The 18,984-nt window shown below is 40.4% G+C and overlaps 1 protein-coding gene across 1 annotated transcript; it reads right to left on the bottom strand.

Moving 5' to 3' along the window:
- Window positions 1-6,346: 6,346 nt before the first annotated feature.
- LOC103533315 (olfactory receptor 10AC1) lies at window positions 6,347-12,318 on the bottom strand. The gene is made up of 2 exons (XM_008499156.2): window positions 12,268-12,318; window positions 6,347-7,360 (listed from the first exon to the last, which is right to left on the bottom strand). The coding sequence occupies exon 2, from the start codon at window positions 7,358-7,360 to the stop codon at window positions 6,347-6,349; it is 1,014 nt and encodes a 337-aa protein (XP_008497378.2). The 5' UTR covers window positions 12,268-12,318.
- Window positions 12,319-18,984: the final 6,666 nt, after the last annotated feature.

The following is an 18,984-nucleotide window of genomic DNA, read 5'->3' on the forward strand; positions in this document are numbered from 1 at the left end:
AGGGGTCCCTGTAGAGAATTTGTGCCCTCTCTCTTCTCACCTCCATGACCACGGTTTAATATTCTGGTGGGTTTTTTTATCTTGCAAAGTTTTCTGGCTCTACGCCACCAACAATTATCTTAGAATATTTCAAACAGCTGACTTCAGACAGTCTTTCTGCAGCAAATAGACTCCTACCATCTAATGGCTTAACCTATTAAATTAGTTTTACACACAGAATTCTTTCATTCAGTACCTCAGGCTTTATTTTAAACAGATATATAAAATCCTGCAAAGGAGCACAAATGAGCCCTCTTGATCACGAAGTGGTCACCCTTAGCTTAGGAACTTGCAAACTCAACTGCACTTGACAGCATTTCAGTGGAAAGGACTAAAGATGGACTAGAAGTCCAGTATCCCTTCATAAAACTCCACGTAACTCATTAGTAACACATTCATAGTTTATTCTCTATCTACTGATGCCATGGCTGGACATCTAATTATGCGCAGAAGTGTATTTCCACTGTTGGCTGGAGTGCAGGCTTTCTGGATTTTGTCTGGCTTTTAAGCCATCCCGTGCATGGTCTGCCATGCTCTTGCAGGGTTTGCAAAACCAGAGGATATTAAATTATTGTACCATCCTAAAAATGAGGAGGAGAAATTTTTTTTTCCCCAGAAATGACCTGATGAAATTCTCTTCCCTTCTCTTGCCAGTTCTTCTCTGTGGGGTGGTTCAGCAGATGTGGAGTTCAAGAGGACTCAGCTGTGGACTCAGCTGCCTTGAGATGCTGTGGCAAGAGCAGAGAGCAGCCCACCGCACCCACCAGGACCACAGTTAGTTTGAGGGTGATGCAATAGGTTTTGTCTGGTGATGGCTGGGATTTTGTTTCTTTCCAAGTTAATGCTATTCGTCCACAGTGAAATAATGAGAAACTGAGGGATTTACTACAAAAAGAAAAAAAAAATCTAAGCAAGACAGGTCTTCACTTATATTAAAATGCTACATTTTGGATAGACAACTGGAAAGCAATGCAAACCCAGCCATAATATAATCTAATTCCTATTGCCATTCATAAAACTGCCCTAAGTGGTTCAAGTTTGGGTCATGAGTTAGTTACTTTCCAATAGAGATTATAGAACATCATATATTTGTACATCAAAAAAGCGCAGTTCAACACTTACCACTCCTGTTCAACAGCATATATCTCCTGTGCACATTTGAAGATATTTATTTATCTAAGTGACATTAAGCTTTCACCTCATTATTACTTCTATTACTAACATGAAAAAAAAGCCAGCCCCCTCCAAAAAAAGCAGAATTTGATTGCATTACTAATACAACATCATATGCACAACAAACATAAAACTTGACCTAGAGAAATTTGATTTCTAGCAGAGATGTCCATGAATTCTTCAACTAAGTTGTAGAAAATTGGGATTGTATTATTTTCAGCAATCGAATCACAGTAGTAGTAGTAGTAGTAGTTACTGCATGACAAGTATGTACTGCTCAGTAATTTTGTAATTTGTTCATACTTCCTAACTATTCTTTCCCACTCATGGATTGATTGTGATTGTATGGAAATACCTCACCTACGTTGAAAAAAATAATTAGCATTTATAACATGCAGTAAGCACCCATGTCACGGGTCACTTTGGTAGTATGATTTTAAATTTCCTTTTTCTACACTGTCAGCTAAATGTGTGAGTTAATAAATATTTTAATTTCTGGGGGGTTTAATAAAAAAATAAAAGCTGTTATATCTGTTTCAAATCTGCAGTTGTTTTTATGGTCCTCTTTTTGACAAATCAGAGCTGCCTGCACAAATGTCAACACAATAAACTTATTTCTTATGTCTTTTTTCTTGCTGTTGTAGCTTAATTGTGTTGTAATGTTGCTATCCTGTGCAGAAATGAAATAGTTGTCATCAATCACTGCATTACCAAGCTATGTTCATTGTGAGTGCTTTCAATGTTGGCATCAAGAGAATATACTTAAAACAGAAACCTCGTTCTCTTGCAGGTGGAAAGGGAACATTGATTGTGGTAACATCTTCCCAATTTACTGTCAACTATATTTCCAGCTCAGCTTCCTACTTGATTTTTTAAACCTGAACCCTTAATTAAATCTAAAAATGAAAACTGAAATGAGTGCTGAGAGCAACTGTAGACCAAATATACAATAAAGCACAAGAATGATTTTAGCAGACCTGATTTTCAGCAGTAACTAGGCTAGAGGCCATATGCTGCTGAGCCTCAGCTTTACATACCAGTTTGTAGAACCAGATGTTCATATATTTTTACATACCAATTTGTAAAACCAGACAGTATCATATCGTTGCAATTTTTCAGGTTAAGCCAAGGGTTCACACTGGGTGAGTATTGACTTTCCCATTCTCACTTTTTCCTGGGCTTGTCTAGAAGACAACTGAGCATGGCAGGATCTTTAGAGCCAAGAGTTTTAGGTTAGGGATACAATGCTGGAATAGCACCTTCAGTCAGCTTTTTGATGTGGAGATGATGGCAAAGTGAAACTGACTCTGAAACCAATCAGCTGACATGGAGCTTCACCTCACTCCTCAACTTCACCAGCGTCTCCAGATGAGTTCTTGACCTTTGTTTCCAGTTGCTTCCTTAGGCAGACCTGTAAAGGAGACTTGGTGCCTGCACAACAACCAGTTTGAAAGTAAAAAGCTTTCAGAGTATATAATTTATCTTTTTTCTAATAATCTGGGATGGAAGGGAAAAATATTTAGATATATTTTCTTCCTACTAGCCTGTTTTTGGGGCATTGACTTAATTTGTTTACATCATATAGGGTACTATCATATTTTATGTGCTGGGTAAGAAATTTCGTATAATGGCACAAAACAAACTCAGAAAGAATTTATTTCCCTTCTGTAAGTCTTCTATCTATAAATATCTCAAAGAGAAACTTAGAGCATTCTAGTATTTACTGTAGTGTAGTCAACATGGCTGTTGTCTTTGGCATGTTAAATAGTAAACATATGGAAAACAGAGGCCTTTTATCAATAAAGAAAATGACAATTTTTGGCAGCTTCTCACCCTCATGATATTAAAGTCTCCTTTCTAGGTCTGATCTTATCCCTACATACATTTTTCACTGTCTACAACTCAATTGTTGTAAATAGCTGTACTAATTTCACCTGGATGCTTCCCTTTTGCTTCAGATCAAAGGACAAAAGAAGTTATAGAGGTAAATACAAGATTATCTGTAGGTTTTCTTTGTTTTGAAAGAATCCAGAAGAAGGGATTCTGGTGGACTCACTTCCCAAGTAAGCCAAAATGGATGGGCTGTGGTAACATGCCTTTGTTAAGAGGAGTTTAATACATGGAAACTTCTTCATATTTTTAAAATTGGACACCTGGCAGAATTCCAGCTTCCCTAATGCATAACAGAAGCAGATCCCCTTCATCATTTTTTTGCATTTAGACTACTAGAAAAATAAGGAAATATTTTTAATGCAAGTGCATTTAAATCTTTTCGGATATTTCTTTTTCATAGGAACAATTTTTAGGAAATGTCTTACCTGGATTGCAAGAAAAACATGACAACGTATTTTTAAAAAGAGAGCTTTCACTGGTTTCTCTACAAGGAAAAGATTTCACTGTTACCCCATCAATGTCAGTGGCATTGACAGCACTCAAGATAGCATTTTTTAATACCTCCTTGAGTGAAGGCACCTCTTTGAATGGTGTGTAACATACAAGGTACTGGACATTGAGTACCCTGAATGTTACTCAACATCTCTGCCATCATCCCCCAAACCCATATTATTTTTGAGTGTATGGACAACACTAATGAGTTCCTACAGGCCTTACATCTTGAGCTCTGGTGCTCTGTCACTGATGAGATCTGTGTTCTCATCCAGTGTCTTGCTCATGGCAGCTTTTACAGAATTAATTGCAAGGATGAATACTCTGGTTTTATGGCTGTGCAAACCATGAAGAGGTTCTCAGAGGTGTCATAGCTGGTTTCATCAAAAAACTCTCATGACACCTGTGTTTGCCAGATCCCAGACCTCTGCAAATTTGGGGATTGTCCTTCCAAGAAAGGACAGGACCATTTGTGGTGGAATGCAGGTCCTCAGCCTTATTCATACACTAGCAGATCTGGAGACCTTACCCAACCCAGACAGCTAAGATGCCTACAGATGCTCTATCCATCTTTGGTGGGTACAATTAGTTATGATTCCTTATCCATTCATCTGCAAGGACATTGTGTAGAGACAACACCTTTGCAGAAATTCTCCATTGCTTGTTGTGCTTCCCACGTGTATCTCAGAACTAAAGGGCTGGGAGTCTAGCCTGACTGCTGTTTCAGCCATGTAATCCCTCCCAAAGTCATTATCCATTTCTGCTGAGATGCCCTCTCAATCAGCAGTTGCTCACATGGAACATCTGTACTTCAGGACACAACTCTGCTATCTTCTCACAGCTGGCAATAGATGATAGTTGTATTTCTACTATCCCATGCCCATAACTACCAGAAAGGTCCTCTACCAAGGTTTTGATCTGTATTATAAATGTCGGTGTCTTTCTGTTCCTTAGTTTTATTGCCAAGTATTTGAGCATATCAGTACCTCTAGGAGCTTCTGCTGTAGAATGCTGCTAATCTCAGAAGGGACATCTGGAGGTCTCAAGTCCTGCCTACTGCTTACAGTAGGGTTAACTTCAAAGTTTGATTTGATTTCACAGGATTTGGAATTGATGCTTCAATTTTGTCCTGTGCTCAATACAGTTATTTACTATCTTTAAATCCTTTAATAGTATTTTGATTCAAAATACTTCTCTAATGAACTTCTAAAGTACTTCTTGATTAGTAATGTACTTTTACTGAGACTGCCCCCTTCTCATTTTTGGAAGGCCTGGCAGGTAATTAAAATGTTCACTACAACTTTGATCATTTTAAATAAAGCAGCTAAACCTTTGTTCACAGCAGTAATTACGTATTCATTGACATGAGAGCCAATATTCTGTGTTAATGCTTTAGTCTGGCTAGACTGTCAATTTGAAGGCAGCTTTTAATGTGAGTTTTCAATTCTACGTTTCTCTTTTGTCAGATGGCTCCAAGTTAATTTCCTTAGTTACAGTGCCAATTTTTCACATTAGTCAAATCCACTTACCATAATTTTTCGTGATTGTAGCCCAGAGAAAGAAAACATCACTCTGCTCCCTCAGCCTGCCAAGGGAGAGAGCTGAGGGCATCTGGAGTGCTGAATTTCCTTTGTATTAGACAGAAAATCTGAAGAAAGCCTTTTAAGTATTTTCTCAGCAACTCAATATGTGAGACATGGATTCAGAATCATAGGGTTTTAGTGGGGTTTGAAGAGATACGGCGAAATGAAGTCTTAAATAAAATAATGAGGTTGCATTTCCGCCCCCTGTCCTTTCCAAAAATCTTCCCTAATTTGTCTAAATCATCCTGTTCCGCCTACATGTAGGAAACACACAAAATAACACTGCTTTGCACCCGTCAGACTCACATCTGCTGCAGTCCAGGTTGTGCTGTAGTTCTCAATGATTTTGCTGAAGAAATTACAACTGCAGCAGTCATGCTAATAATCTTACAGTGATAGATTTTAACACTCCTCAGGCATCCTTATTTATATGATACAGTCTTTCCTGAAAAAAGTCACATGGTAAGACCAGTATCTTAGCCTTTGTGTTACCATAGGAACAATCCAAACCTAAAGCATTTCCTTGTAAAAGGAAATATTGCATAGAAATCATACTCTAGTCTAATCAATGGCACGTGCATTTTCATTAGCTAGAATAATTCAAAGTAAGATGTTTATACTAATGATCCTTCTGCTTGTGATGGGGTGCTGGAATGCAACCTCCTGCTATTTTTGGAGAAGACCACAACTTAATTTCAATTTCTTTCTGGACATGGGCCTTATTCTTTCAACCTTGCAATAACCCTCTTTAGATTGCTGATAAAGTTAGCAGTCTCAAATCTTTATTGACTCTCTAGGTTCCAGTTTCTACTTTCAACTTGATAGAAAAATAACGAAACTAATCTTCAAATAAATTTGTTTTGATCTCTGGATTGTGCTGAGAAGACCACAAATGTAAACATAGGTATGTATGTTATCACAGAAGTGAGACGACAAACAGACCAGAGCTCTGCTTCCTCGCAGTCATTAAAGCATTTTCCTCTAGGAAAACTATTATTTTAGAGATCTTTTATGTTGTTTTCTTTTGGTTTTAGCCCAGGTGTCTTGTTGTCATAAATGCATAGATGCAGGTTGAATTCTGCCTGCATATTTTCTGTAGTGAAGTCCATAAACAGTCTGGTCCTTACATGGTTATGGGGCTGTTTTCCGACCTGCAGATGTTTGTTCTAGTACAATTTACCACACACACATGTCACAGGCCTGACTGTATCCCAGATCATTTCAGCAACTTTTGTCCTCATCATCATTTTCCTGAGGATTTCTCTGATTTCCTTGTTCCTCAGGCTATAAATGAGGGGATACAGTAACGGAGTGATGTTGGTATAGACCAGTGACACCATCTTGTCCCGAGCTGGCCTGTAATTGGACTTAGGGCGAATGTAGATGAAGGTGGCACATCCATAGTGTAGCAAGGTGATGGTTAGGTGTGAAACGCAGGTGGAAAAGGCCTTGCCCCTTCCCACAGCAGAGGTGAAGTGCAACAAAGCAGCGGCAATGCAAATATACGAGGTCAGGATTAGGAGGAAGGGGAGCAGCAGGAGGAGAACAGAGGCAGCCAGCAAGGGCAGCTCAGGGGCATAGCTGCGTGTGCAGGCCAGGTGCAGCACAGCGGGGACATCGCAGAAGAAGTGGTCGATGCAACGGGACCGGCAGAAAGGTAAGCGGAAAACAGACACCGTCAGCCCCAGGGCCACAGCAAAGCCTCCCAGGCAGCATGACACTGACAGCCTCAGGCAAAGCCCCTCGTGCATCACTGCCGGGTAGTGGAGCGGATGGCAGATGGCAACGTAGCGGTCATAGGACATGGCTGCCAGGAGGAAGCATTCGGCCCCGCCGAGCGCCACAAAGAGGTGCATCTGTGTGGCACAGCCTATGAAGGAAATCCTGCTGCCCTCCACCACTACCAGGCTCAGGAGTGCCCTAGGGACGACAACTAAGGTGTAGCACAGCTCGATGAGAGAGAGCTGACAGAGGAAGGAAAGCATAGGGGAATGGGAAGGCTCCATAGAGACTGCCATGAAGATCATCACATTCCCCACCAACGTGGCCAAATGGACAATGAGAAAGATAAGGAAGAAGAGGACCCTCAGACAGAGCAGCTCGGAGAAGCCGAGCAGGAGGAACTCCATGGTTGAATCACTGCTGTTATTGTTCCTCTCTGTGAAGCTTTCACATGGCATCTGCAGAGACAGAAACAGAAGGGTTTAAATGGTAGAATTTGACCTGATGCCTGGCAATCAATTCCATATAGGAAATACTGTTGCAGTACTTTAGAACCAATGTAGTAAAGCTCATTGCGTGGGGAAGAATTTCACTTAAAAAAATACTTAATTTCACTCAGTCACATACAACACGTTTTCAGACTCATGTTCTCCCAGTCACCAAGGTTCCTGTGTCCAAATGATCTGCCTAGGATTCTTTGCCATGACATTGATAGCAAGGAATGTCAGCTGTTGGATCTTCATCAGTTGTTCTGAGCTGTTCTTAAGCTGGTGACCCTGCGAAGGTTTTGAACATGCATTAGGTAGCCCTTAGGAGTTGACACTGATTACTCCCTCCATCCTGTCTTGCTTTCGAAAACATCATTTAGCTCTCCCTCCTGATCTGGGTGGCCTAAGAAGCTGAAGATGTTGGGATCTAAATGACCACCAAAACCTCAGTCTTTAAATCATTCTGCTACTTTTGGTACTTCCATAACCTGGCAGACCCATGCGTTCTCTGTTTTACATCAGTACTGCAGTTCTCCACATCTATGCCAGAGATGTGCCAGGAAAACCAGGGAGTGAGCTTGAGCTTCTGTTCTACAATCTGACTCCAATTAATGAGAATATGATTTATTTTCTGACTGACTTCTCCCTTCCCCCACAAGGAATATGCTTCAAAATTCAAACGGAAACAGGTTTCAAATGGGAGAGATCAGTGATTAGACACAAGGATTCCAAAATTAGAGCTGACGTTTTGGCTGCTTAAATCTTTATGCCTGGCTCAGTTCCATGACATCAGAAGTAAAGTAATAAAATTCCTAGGCCCCAAAGTAAAGATATCCCTGTCAATATAATCTGTACAAAAATATTTTGAAGAAAATACAAAGCTATTATCTTGGACTTAGAGACAATGGGATCTTGCTTGTCACAGGAAGAATGGAAAGTTCCAAAGGAATGTGAAATGATGCATAGCTGTTATGTTGTAAATATCTAGAAAAGATAAGGACATAGAGAGTCATATAATAATAAATTACATATACTGGTCATGGCTGAAGAGTGCTCAATTCTCTTGTGTTCTTTATATAGTGCAATATTCACTATGAAGAGCAATTCCACCTATTTCTACACTTGACTGTAAACCAGGAATAAATGCAGAGATTCTCTGAAGACTTCTGCTCACATCAAAACCCCAGCAATATTTAAGTATGAAATAAGATGGAAAATTACATTAAAAATTCCAATGTCATCAAGAGCAAATACAAAGAGTAGGAAATTAATGGAAAGATTATTTATTAAAAATTGTTGATAGGGATTTTCCTGGAAATAAGACATCTCAGAAAAAGCTCCAGGCAAAAAGTAATTAGGAAAGCTAAGGAGGTGAATCTGATACACCCCTTTGCCTTTACTTTTGTCTCTCCGTTTGCTGAAACTTGCTGCCACAAGATTTTCCTGTGATCTGGTATCTCAGCAAGATTCAAACCATCTGGGGACTCAGGTGAATAATATAAACATCCACAATTATATTACCTCAGGTGCAAAAATAGGAATTAAATCTCTGTTCTTAGAGCACAAGTCAGCAAAATTATTAAGTTAGGAAGAAACTTCACTGTAAGCTCCAAGACAAAAAGAAATTAATAGTCAGAAAAAAACAAGAAGGAGCTCTTTAGATAATATAGAGGAAGTAGTGATCCTGCAAAAGCAGGTAACTCAACAAGGATGACCACTAGACACAGTTCCCAGTGCTATATGACAAAGCCTGCCTAAAGCTCTGATTTCTTGAGATCCATATGAACTCAAAACTGTGGCCTCAGTCACTGGGGACCAGCAAGGGCTCCCCTCACTCCAACTACGGAACTTGAATAGTATTCTATCAAACACAACAAAGCTGGAGAGCAGGGAAGAAACAAGGGTTTTCCTGCCTTTCATTGGAACCAATTACTTCAGTGTCGCCATACCGTCTGGATGCTAGAAGGTAAGGAAACAGAGGCTTCTTCCTCCTGATGATGTGTGTAGTTCAGTCTGGGCTGAGATTCTTTTTTCTTGCCCGGTCTAGGCTGCCTCTGGTTGTGAGTGTCCCTAGAGCCAGTGTTTCCCTTCAGCATTTCATAATCATCGCCTCTCCTCTTCTGCAGGACCCAGTTCCTTATATAGAGCACGAGGTCTTTCCTCTCCCCTGCTGCCTCTGCCCTCACTGCATGAATGACAGGCGGATCCATTCCTCTCAAGAAAAGGGGGTTTGCAGTTTTTTCTGTAAAGCAATTGTACCTTCAGAGGAAGGCGATGTTGCAGCACCCTCCTAGAGGGCTCTCACCTCTTTCAATGAGGCAGTCAAAAAGATCTAAGCCATTACTCCTTGTGCTGGTTTGTGCCCAAAATAATAAAGATTTAATTACAGGAACACATTCTGGCTCTTCATAAATAAAAACAAAACTGTAGGTCTTTAGATAAGTTTAAACCAAACACAAAGCAAAACAGATGCAAAAACTTTAAAGCTATCTATTGAACTGTGCGTGGAGTTTTCACCAGTTCAGAAAATCCACTGTTCCTTACTGACTCAGGTGACATCACTGCACACACATGAACCACAGAAGTGGATAGGACTGGGACTATTCAGGCCCAGTTTATTTTTATAACATTTTTACATTCGTTCCTTGTCACTTACCCTAAAATAATTAAGTGGGCTTAAGTAATTAGAAAACAGAGGCAAAGTCAAGATTTTTAACCACTAAAATGGAACTGCTTTCCATTAATCCAGATTTGCAGAATCATGTAAATATGGTACCTGAAGATTTTTCCCAGGACATAATTTAGAGGAAATCTACCTTTCAAAATATTTTTCTGTATTTTATCTATATGACACAGTCATTTTAGGACAAAACTACCCCATGCATCAGTACAGCAGTCTGGGGACTAATTGTGTTGGAAGCAGCTCTGCAGAAAAGAGCCTTGGCTTCCATTGGACAGGAAGATGAACAGAAGTCAAGAGGAGGCAATAAAGACCAACCACATACTGGACTGCAATGGCAGGAATGCAGCCAGCAGATGAAGGGAAGGGATTTATCCCTTGATCTGGCACACAATGAAACACAAATGGAATGCTGTGTCCACTGTTTCAGTCCCTTGTATGAAAGATGATATGAAGATAAAAAGAAGCATATGAAGAAGTTAAGTTTGCTCAGCCTGGCAAAGAGGAGGCCAAAGGGGGATCTAACTGATTACTTTAGTTAGCTACTGAGACAACAAAGCTGGAGTTCTCTCATGCTGAACCAGTCATAACATTTGCATCAAGGAAAATTCTGATTGGCTATAAAAAAAAAGTCTCCTTCTCACAAGGGTGGTTCAGCACTGGAACAGATGTATTGAGAGGCTGGGACATCTTCCTCCTTGGAGTTGTTCACATGTTGCCTGTACAAAGCCCTGGGCATCTTGATCCAGCTCTGGAGCTAGATGTGCTGGAAGCAGGGTGTTGGATTAGAAATCTCTATAAGTCTCCTCTCATCTAAATCTTTCAGAGTCTGTGATTCTGTTCAGCCTTGGTCAAACATCAGTATTGACAGGAGCAGAACTGTGTGTACTTGAGGAGCTTCACTGTTACAAACTGAAATACTTCTGGAGTTTTGGTTTCTCTAATGCCACCAACCAGATCCCATAATGCCACAATTTTGAAAAGATGCAGAACCTAAATGCCGAAGTTGTATTTAAGTGTTTTTACTCTTTTTAAACCTGTCATGTAACTTCTTTGAATTAAAGCCATGACAATGGTTTCTATTCTCTTTAGTCTCTTAACTCACTTCCATAGCTTTCAACTTTTTAAAACCATTTTTTTATTAAAACCTTTTTCTCTACACTTCTTTTGTTTAAGAGGCTGCAAGCAATTAAAGCACAGAATGTCCTTAAAGCATTTACAAAACTTAATTCTGGGTCTGGCTGGAATTTCTAGGTACTGTTGCATAATAATGAATAAAACAACAACCCTGAGGCTTCTTTCTGTGGCATGTTGTCTCTGCAGCTGTGACAGCAACGAAATTGAGGATCTGGTCATTTTATAATACCACCTAGCAAATTGGATGGATTATAAGGGGAAGTAAATCTTTTTAGTAAAGAGTCTATTTTAGTCAACTGCTTTGCAAAGTAAAAATTGCTCCCTCTAGGAAATACACGAAATTTCAGAACGCCAGCTGATAAACTTTCGCATAGTTTATCTTTGTGTTATAAAATAAAATACAGGAGTTTAGGTGCCATTTCTCCCTTTGATTTATATTTATTCTTTTCTCTAACCCAGACAGGAGAAAATTTGCTACAGTAAAACTGCGAAATAATTAGAAGAAACTATTGTGACAAGTTAGTTCCAACTTTCTCATCTTCAGATGGCCATTTTCTGCTGCTGGGCTGAAGGTGAACCTAGGTGAGTCAGCACGTACCTGGTAACCAATACCACAGAGTCAGCAGTAATATGCACTAATTTTTTTTACCATAGTGCCTAGCTGTATACTGAAAAAAGTAAGGCAAATTACTGTTTCAGTCTGTGTGTGTGTAGATAAACTGTCATTTACTAACATGCAACTTACCCCTCCCCACAACGTTTCAACACACACCTACACCTTACCTCTAAAACATGGCTTGCTGAGGAGGGGAGTGTTAGCTGGAGTGAGGTATGCATCCCAGTGCCAGAACACACAGCAACAAGACAAACAAGGAGCAGGAGAGGCTGAGAATGTGCATGTCAAAGCAACTCCATACTTCCTCCTCCAGCCCACACGTTTCGGGTTCCCAGCATTTTCATTACATCAGCTTGAAGCCAAATTCATAATAGATTAATAAAAGCTGTAGGTTAGCATCAGTGTTTGCATGTCTTGAGTCTGCAGCATGCTAGAGAGATGTACCTTCTCCTTGCTGCAGAGTTCAGTCCTGCTCTCCTCCTCCACACACCGTGTGGGGTTTTTCTGGGTACACACCTGCAAGGCTTTGGGACTGGCCCATCTTAGCCCACATTAGTATAAAGAGTTTTTTGGAATCCAAATATGGTTAATGAATCACACAGTATCAGTTTCTATCAGCAATTGCAACATATTTCAGAGGATATTCCCCTTGTTTTTTATAAAAAGGACTAGCACTGGACTTGCCTGTCCACATCTGTGAACCACCATTCTGCTCCAAAGAGGGCAAGAGAAACAATAAAGTTTCCCAGGAAGAACTATTGGGAGTTTCAGCTTAATATAGATCAATCTGGACAAATATGGAAATGGCTGAAACATGTACCAGGAAGCCAGAAAGAGGGGGATGGCCAGTTCCTGTGACAGGTCAGGAAACATCACTCTCATCCAAGAGACCCCTATGGCTCTAACACGATGGAGAGACGCAAAATTGTTCAGCAGATGAAAAGAGTGCTCTGGCAACGTGAGGTATCTAGCCAGTGGTAATAAAAAATAAAGAGTATAAGAAAGATTGCATGCAAAAGGTCACAAATATCGATCCTCTGGGATATCATACTGCTGTAGAAAGCAAATATTTTGGCTTTAGCAGCTTCATTGATATTCTTGCTGCAGGTATGTTCACAAGCAGAAACTACTTTGTTATTCAGAAACGTTATGGGGAGTTACTTGATTAGAAAAATTAGACAGTTTTAAGGTCAGTGTCTTGAATTATTTTTTGTGATTAATGAAATGTAAGATTGACTCTAATGGAAATGTGACAGTGGCAGTGTGAAAATAAATATTAAATTTGAAAAAGCCTATTTGTAACTCCAGCAAGGCTGATTATGGTCAGGATGCAGCTGGGCCAGGGACTGGAAACTGCACGCTCTTTAACAGCCACAGGATCTCCATTCTTTAGTCAACAGGAGTAAAAAAAATGTTGCCTCCCACAGAAGCAAGACCCTGACACAATTGTGCATAGCCTTTAGGAGAAGCAGTGTCTCCTTATTCCTGTAGCATTCAGAGCTTTCTGGGAACCTGGAAGTGGCTGAAGTGTTAACAGCAGGATGATTGGTATCAATTTGCCTTGGTGAGAAAAAGCATCACCCTGCTCAGGCGGAGTTTCTGTTGTTTGGCTTGATAAACACTGCCTGAGAGCTCACTGTGGGAAAGATGCTGAACCAGCCTGGCAGTTGACTTCTCCTCATGGTTTTTTAAAGGTGTTCCTTTCACCTCATTGTACTTACTCATACTCTAACCCAGCCAAATGCATTGTCTTGCATCTTTCCTAAGAAAATAGTCACGTGTATCAGTTACATCCTACAAGCTCTGGAAAGGATTGACTTGAACTCCTTTAGTTACAACAAAAAAGAAGGTGAAGGCTGATCAGAAGGCTGATATCCTAGAGGCATCTAAGTTTTCTTATCTGATTGATAATTTGCTTCATTATTATTATGGGATTTCATCTTTCCAGGACATCTGGTTGTTTCTGTGATGTAATCAGAACAGGTTGCCACAGCCCTTAGGAGCATCACCCTTCAGTAATTCTGAAAAACTTGAGGTGCCTGTTGGCTGCCCTTTTCAACTCTTCCTCTCTCCATGTGACAGACTGCCACATTAGATCTCACACTGTAACCACTCTGCCTCATCTACATCAGTCAAGTTCTCAAGAAGATAATCCCATAGCCTAAAATAGCAGGACTCAATGACACAAAATGACATGGCCTCATATTGCTGTGGGCAAAAAGAAGAAGCACGTGTCAGTAACTAAAACTGTAACTAAATCATTAGACGTAACTTAATCATGTCACACAAGAGTGAAAAAAATGCCACTGGACAAGGATTTTAGATAGACTGGGATGGACTACTGTGAGACCAAGATGTGGGAAAGTCCACTCCACTTATGTGAAAGGAGTACATGCATGACACCAGGTGATGTTAAAGGGGATGTGATCCCCTTCACATCTTCTCTGGAAGCCTCCCTGAGTTGTTCACAATGAGCTGCTGACCTGAGGACATATCTGAAGAGCACAACTCTTAAAGTTATTGGAAGTTAGTTTCAGATTAATTTGGATAACTTTGTGGATGTCTCTCTGGATCTAATTAAAAGTTTTGCTTTTAACTCCCAGATTATAACCTGCTGTCAGAGAGGATCATCTGGAAAGGAATGGAGTAGCTGCATCTCACGTCGACCTTGCTCAGCCCCTCTTGGGACTGGGATCACAGCACCCCAGGGCCTTGCTGAGAAACACTGGTGTTGACATCTGAAAACCATGTATTTGTTCCCTGTGCAATGGTAAATGAGGCATTGTCCCACCTGAGTTCTTCCTTAGGGTGGCAGTGGCAGAGACACTCTACCTGGGGACATAATTTGGTTTTGCTTAATTTGATCTGATGCAACTGCTGCTCCTGGAAAGGGTAGTAGAAAAGTTCATGAAGTTTTCCACAGGAGACCTGACGAAGCACACTGTCTGTACCAATGTAGTGAGGCTACCACTCATTTCCTCCTCCTCCCATCTCTTGTTTGGCCATCTAGGTTAATATTTGGCACCTATGACACTTAGGAACCCAAGTCTCATTTTCAGGTTAGGGAGGCAATTAACTATTAGACCAACATGTTTTTCAAAAGAAGCTTATTGCAGAAAGTAAACTCTGACATACAACCAGATGAACTGGAGCTTTTCTACACAGAGGACATGTGGTAGGCTATTTGAGCACTGAATACTTGAGGTAGTTTCAAGCTGTATTTCAATCAAGTTAGATGGGGAAGGTGAAAGAAAACAGTAGTATATCACTAGTCATAACCCGTGTTTTAGAAACCATATATAGCTGGACTGGATAGCAAAGGTGCAGATAACTCCACTGAACAACCATCATAGAATCATAAAACGGTTTGGGTTGGAAGGGACCTTGAAGATCATCTAGTTCCAACCCCCATGCATGGGCAGGGACACCTTCCACTAGACCAGGTTGCTCAAAAGTCCATCCACTCCAGCCTTGAACACTTTGTGAACTTGACTTCATCATTCTTTAGCATCATATCTACTTGTTTCACACAACAATGTATGCATTATCTACTTCTATTATGCTGTTCCTTGTTTTCACAACATCCCTATATATTTACTAGTATAAGATCAAAACCTAACACATCTCAGTGAGAACTGAGCAAACTACCCTCAGTCAAAGTGAAGCAGTGCAGCTGCACTGTAGAATAAAGGGTGAGATGATGATAGGGTGAGTAGTATAATCTAGCAGCAAAACAATACTGGTGTAGGTGTCCATGAACACAGGTTTACAGGAAATAGTTTCCAGATGAGTGAATGCAAAAGAGATAGACTTAAAATAGCTTTCTATATTGAACGATTACTGTAAACACAATGGACAAAATGTTTAGGCCCTTATCACCTTCTGGGAGTCTTATTGAAGATGTAGCAGCAACACAGGACTTGTGTTTGGTCAGGCTTTCTGGAACCTTGTGTGGGCTCTAGCACTGCAGGACTGACAAACACCCTTCAGCTGTGAGAGACCTGAGCCTTGTCCTGGGCTGGGGACCTATGGGCACAGGACCATGCTCATGTTTATGTACTGGATGGCCAGTCTAGAGCCTGATACTTCTGGTGCCCCTAATAGTTTCCAAGCCTTGTTTTCACAGATCTCTTGGGTGCAAAGATTTGTATTCAGAAATAAACTGCTTGTTAGAGTCCATGGTAGCTGAGAGTCATCTCTATATTAGCAAAGCCTGATTTTCCCTGATTAGGGAACATAAGCTGAAGACCTTTCAACAAACCAAGCTAAATATTCAGATTCTCTTTCAGGCTGATGAATAGCAAATGTGATGAAACAGCAGCAAGTGGATGGGATAATGACATGCTCTCAGGCCCTATAGAAGCTCTTTACTGAATCACAGGAAGATAAGAAACTAAGCTGGAACATCCAGCCTCCTGCTCAGAGATGGAGTATGACTACTGCCAACTCGCATGGTCATGGCTTTGTCTAACTGAGTCTTGAAAGCCTCCAAGGTTAGAGAGTTCTTTAACACTCTGGATACCAGTTCCAGAGCTGTCCTGCCTCTTGGTGTAAATTTTTTCTGATGTCCAACCAGAACATCCCAAGCTGGAATTTACTGTCGTTGACCATTACTGTTGATTTAATAGATCTGTCAAAAATCTGTTTTGTGGACTGGAAGGTGAGGGGAAGAGGAAAAAAGGACAGGAAGGGGGAAAAACACGATCTGTACATTAAGACCATGTTGGAAAACAGTCTGTTAGAACAGCATAAAGAAGGAGTAGCCTCTTTACTCTTTTTTTGCATGAAGAGTGAAAGAATTGAAGAAGGAGAAAGGCAGAGAAGTCTAGACCTTCTTTGCAGAAAGTCCCATGTAAATGCAATGTCTTTCTTTGAACTGCTCCTCATTAGCCAGAGGTCTTTCTGTGCTGAGCAACTGCATTTGAACTGGCATTGAAATAAAAACATGTCTTTTGTGGTATGGGGCAAGAACTTGGCAGGCAGAGACTGCTGGCTACTGCATTGCCAATGGCTTGAGCTGGGCTGACTGTAAGGCAGCTGCGTAGTAAAACCAAATTCAGCTTTCAGTATATCTCCACTTCCATTTTGTTTCTCATCCATACAGATGGATGGAGAACCTATAGCAACAGAATCTGTGGATGAGAAACATCTTGGACTCCTGGGAGACACTGACAGCAAAAGCTTTAAAATTAGTTTTCTTTCATGTTTGCTTTTTTCCCCCATGAGCTCATCAATCACTGAATCTTTCACATTCACTACTTTCAATTCACAGTGGTTATATCTTGAGAACAAGAGAACAGTCAGTTCAAAGGGGTTACGGGTATGAAAGTTTGTCAATAAGACAAATAAAAGAAAAGTTGGGAAACAATTTTTTTCTTACATCAGAAATGCATTAACAGATGTTTTCTTTCCCTGCTGAAGGTCAAACAACAGCATAAGAAGTGAGCAGTTAACTAGGAAATGTGATCCTAATTTATAATCTGGCAGATACAGAAGCACTCACCAGCCTGGAACACTTGACCACAACCTTACGATGAGGATGGTCGCCCATGGCTTTGAAGGATATGAAATTGCAGAAATCTGTTAAATGCCAGCTGGAAACACCAGAGATTAAACTCTGTAAAGCACGTTTTTAAAAACTGATTTCATTTATTCTGTGCTTTGATGGATAAGAGCAGCCTTTTGGTGCCTGAAATTTAGCATAGGGTTAATGTCACATAAGTCACTGAGACAGCAGTCTTGACATATGGTTCACAACACATCTGATGGACACTAGAATCAGAAAATCAAGGTCAATAAAATTAAGTAATGCATAAAATTGTATCTAACAATTAAACAAAGGTTTTTTTCAAGATACTCTAAACCAAGGCTTTAACTTCTACCCAAGATGGAGCAACAATATCCATACTTTCTCAAATCGCTACTTTCCCTGTCTGATTTTGGAACATTGATGACTACTGCCAGAAACACCATTGCTTTCATAGTGAGCAGCTTTCCTACAAATTTTTCATTGCAGGAGGTATTGTTTATTTTAGACTTAACACTATCAATGTTGTGTCAGAAATTGAGGACTGTGGAGCAATGGTGAGAAGAACAGAAGATGAAAATTATGGCTCTACTTGTCCATTATCTATTCATGCTATGGAAAGTAAAATGAGCAGAGGACTACCCTGAAAACAAGCAGTGAAGTCACTCCTAATAGAGATGCCTCACAACATCAGGTCCTAGTCAAAACAAGAGTGGTAAAACTGGATGAAAACAAGTCTGAGCACTGCTGCTTAACTCAAAGAGTATTTCTTTAAAGGAGAAAACTGGTGGAAAAAGATTAATTTTGAAAAGTCTCTTGCAGAGAAAGGGGAATGTTATGAATAGAGTGCTGACATCAAGGCAGGTAAATAGACCACCATCTTTTTTTGCACTACACCAGGGAAGAAAAACCCAAAGCCTGAAAATTCAGATAATAAGCCAGAAGTACAAATCTTTCCCTGCAGTCAACTGAGTCTGTGAGATTTGATGTGTCAACAGCATTATGCAGACATTCATATGTCTACTCAGAAACAATCTCCTCTGCTAGGTTGAAATTTTTATAAATTCACCTCAGTCTAGAAATGACCTCTAAAGAGTATATTACTTAGAACTGCAAACACAAGTTTTTTGTCTCCAATAAAACTGAGAGTCAAACTGAGAATGACAATAGAACTGGTAAGTACCTCAGCCACCAGTGTAGAAATAAATAGGATTTTCTTGTTGTCACTGCTTTGCAGTGCTGTAATTAGCTGGAGGATTTAGCTGTCTATACTTGTTTTATGTGAGACCTCGGAGTGTTCTGTGTGTGGCTGCTGAAAGGCAGCACCTTGTCTGTGGCAGCCTGTGCAGCTGACTGTGTCAGTGTCCTTTGTGGTGATGTGTGTGCATGTCTCATGTTGGGTTACACGCCCAACCTCACTACTGGCTGAACCTGCAGCATCCCTGTCCACCACCCTTTGACAGAGGGACCCTGTCTGGGCTCCAGCAGCCAAACAGGAGGAGTTACCAGCGCTGAAAGCTCACTATACACCCCTTACACACTACACTTGACTTGAAAAGTTAGTTGACCTAACAGAAACTCTGAAAAGTGTGTTTTTTCAGAGAAAAGCTAGCTTGTCCGACTTTTATTGTTCA

Source organism: Calypte anna, chromosome 1, assembly GCF_003957555.1.
Source record: "Calypte anna isolate BGI_N300 chromosome 1, bCalAnn1_v1.p, whole genome shotgun sequence".
Taxonomy (NCBI): Eukaryota; Metazoa; Chordata; class Aves; order Apodiformes; family Trochilidae; genus Calypte; species Calypte anna.

Excerpts from the sequence above, each read along its gene's own strand:
- LOC103533315 (XM_008499156.2), bottom strand. The coding sequence starts at position 7,360 with ATGCCATGTGAAAGCTTCACAGAGAGGAACAATAACAGCAGTGATTCA.